General features: G+C 48.1%; 1 protein-coding gene across 2 annotated transcripts in view; it reads left to right on the top strand.

The window, feature by feature from the left end:
* Positions 1-844: 844 nt before the first annotated feature.
* Positions 845-976, top strand: part of ANGEL2 (angel homolog 2) — a 40,516-nt gene continuing 40,384 nt past the window's right edge. For both annotated transcript variants that reach the window (XM_044673327.1, XM_044673326.1), the window contains exon 1: positions 845-932. In XM_044673327.1, the coding sequence (XP_044529262.1) occupies positions 874-932 (59 nt within the window). In that variant the 5' untranslated portion in view covers positions 845-873. The remainder of the gene's footprint in view (positions 933-976) is intronic.

Genomic DNA, 976 nt, shown 5'->3' with positions numbered 1-976 from the left:
GAGGAACCTAAGGTTGAATTTAAAGAGACTTGTCTTGGGTAACCCAACTAACTAAAAAGTCTCTGAAGTCTCACCAACATTCTATCCAAAGCACCCTTGCCAGAACAGAAGGGCTTTATAGTAACTGCTAGGTGGGAAGGGTTGCAAATATATCTATATCTATATCTATCTATATATCTATATCTATATCCTCTTGTTTTCATCAATATGTATGCTTCCTCGTATGCAGATTACAATTCTTCGCCTCATTAGTAGATGATTCATGAATTCCTGTGGTCAAAAATTTGTGTTAGCTCAGGTTTTGGTCGTGAGCCCTGGTAAACGTCGCTAGGCTGATTCCAGGACTACAGATAGCTCTTTTCTATCTTGATCCGGTTCAGGCCAATGTGCCCAAAACTCAGTACCCATCACTTCTACTCCAAGAAGAGTCAGTGCCAAAGTGTTAAGTGACTGCATCCAGAAAGCAAAGCAAGTCTTATTTCTTCTTTTTTTTTTTAAACTGTCCGAAATCCCCTCGTCCCCATCTGTTTCTGCTACTTCCTGAGTCAGAGGTTTCAATATCATCTACAAATTACAGTATCTCTCTCTTTAATGCAGAGCTCTCGGCACTTTGACAGCTTCAGACTTCTCTACTCAGCCTTCTCAAGTACGGCGGTCTCTGCGCATGTGTTCTAAACGGGGCAACAGGATTGGTGAGAAAAGGGAAGGGAATATCACAAGATGGCTGTTTATTTGCCAGTCGCAACTACATTTCCCGGCGTGCTTTACCGCTGGGGCCGGAGCCAAGTCGGCGGGCTATGGGGCTGAGTCGGCGGTCGAGGCCTAGTTTGGGAGAGCGGCCAGAGGCAGCAGGCCTCCGGAAGGAGGAGGAGGATGGAAGCGTGGCGCTGTGTGAGGAGGGGCTACAGCCGCTGTGCAGTGGGAAGAGGCCGGTCAGTATGGCTGGAAGGAGGCGGGGGCGGGCTGCTGGGGGGCG

Source organism: Gracilinanus agilis, chromosome 4, assembly GCF_016433145.1.
Source record: "Gracilinanus agilis isolate LMUSP501 chromosome 4, AgileGrace, whole genome shotgun sequence".
In the NCBI taxonomy this organism is placed as follows: domain Eukaryota; kingdom Metazoa; phylum Chordata; class Mammalia; order Didelphimorphia; family Didelphidae; genus Gracilinanus; species Gracilinanus agilis.
This window is presented reverse-complemented; position numbering and strand designations above follow the sequence as displayed.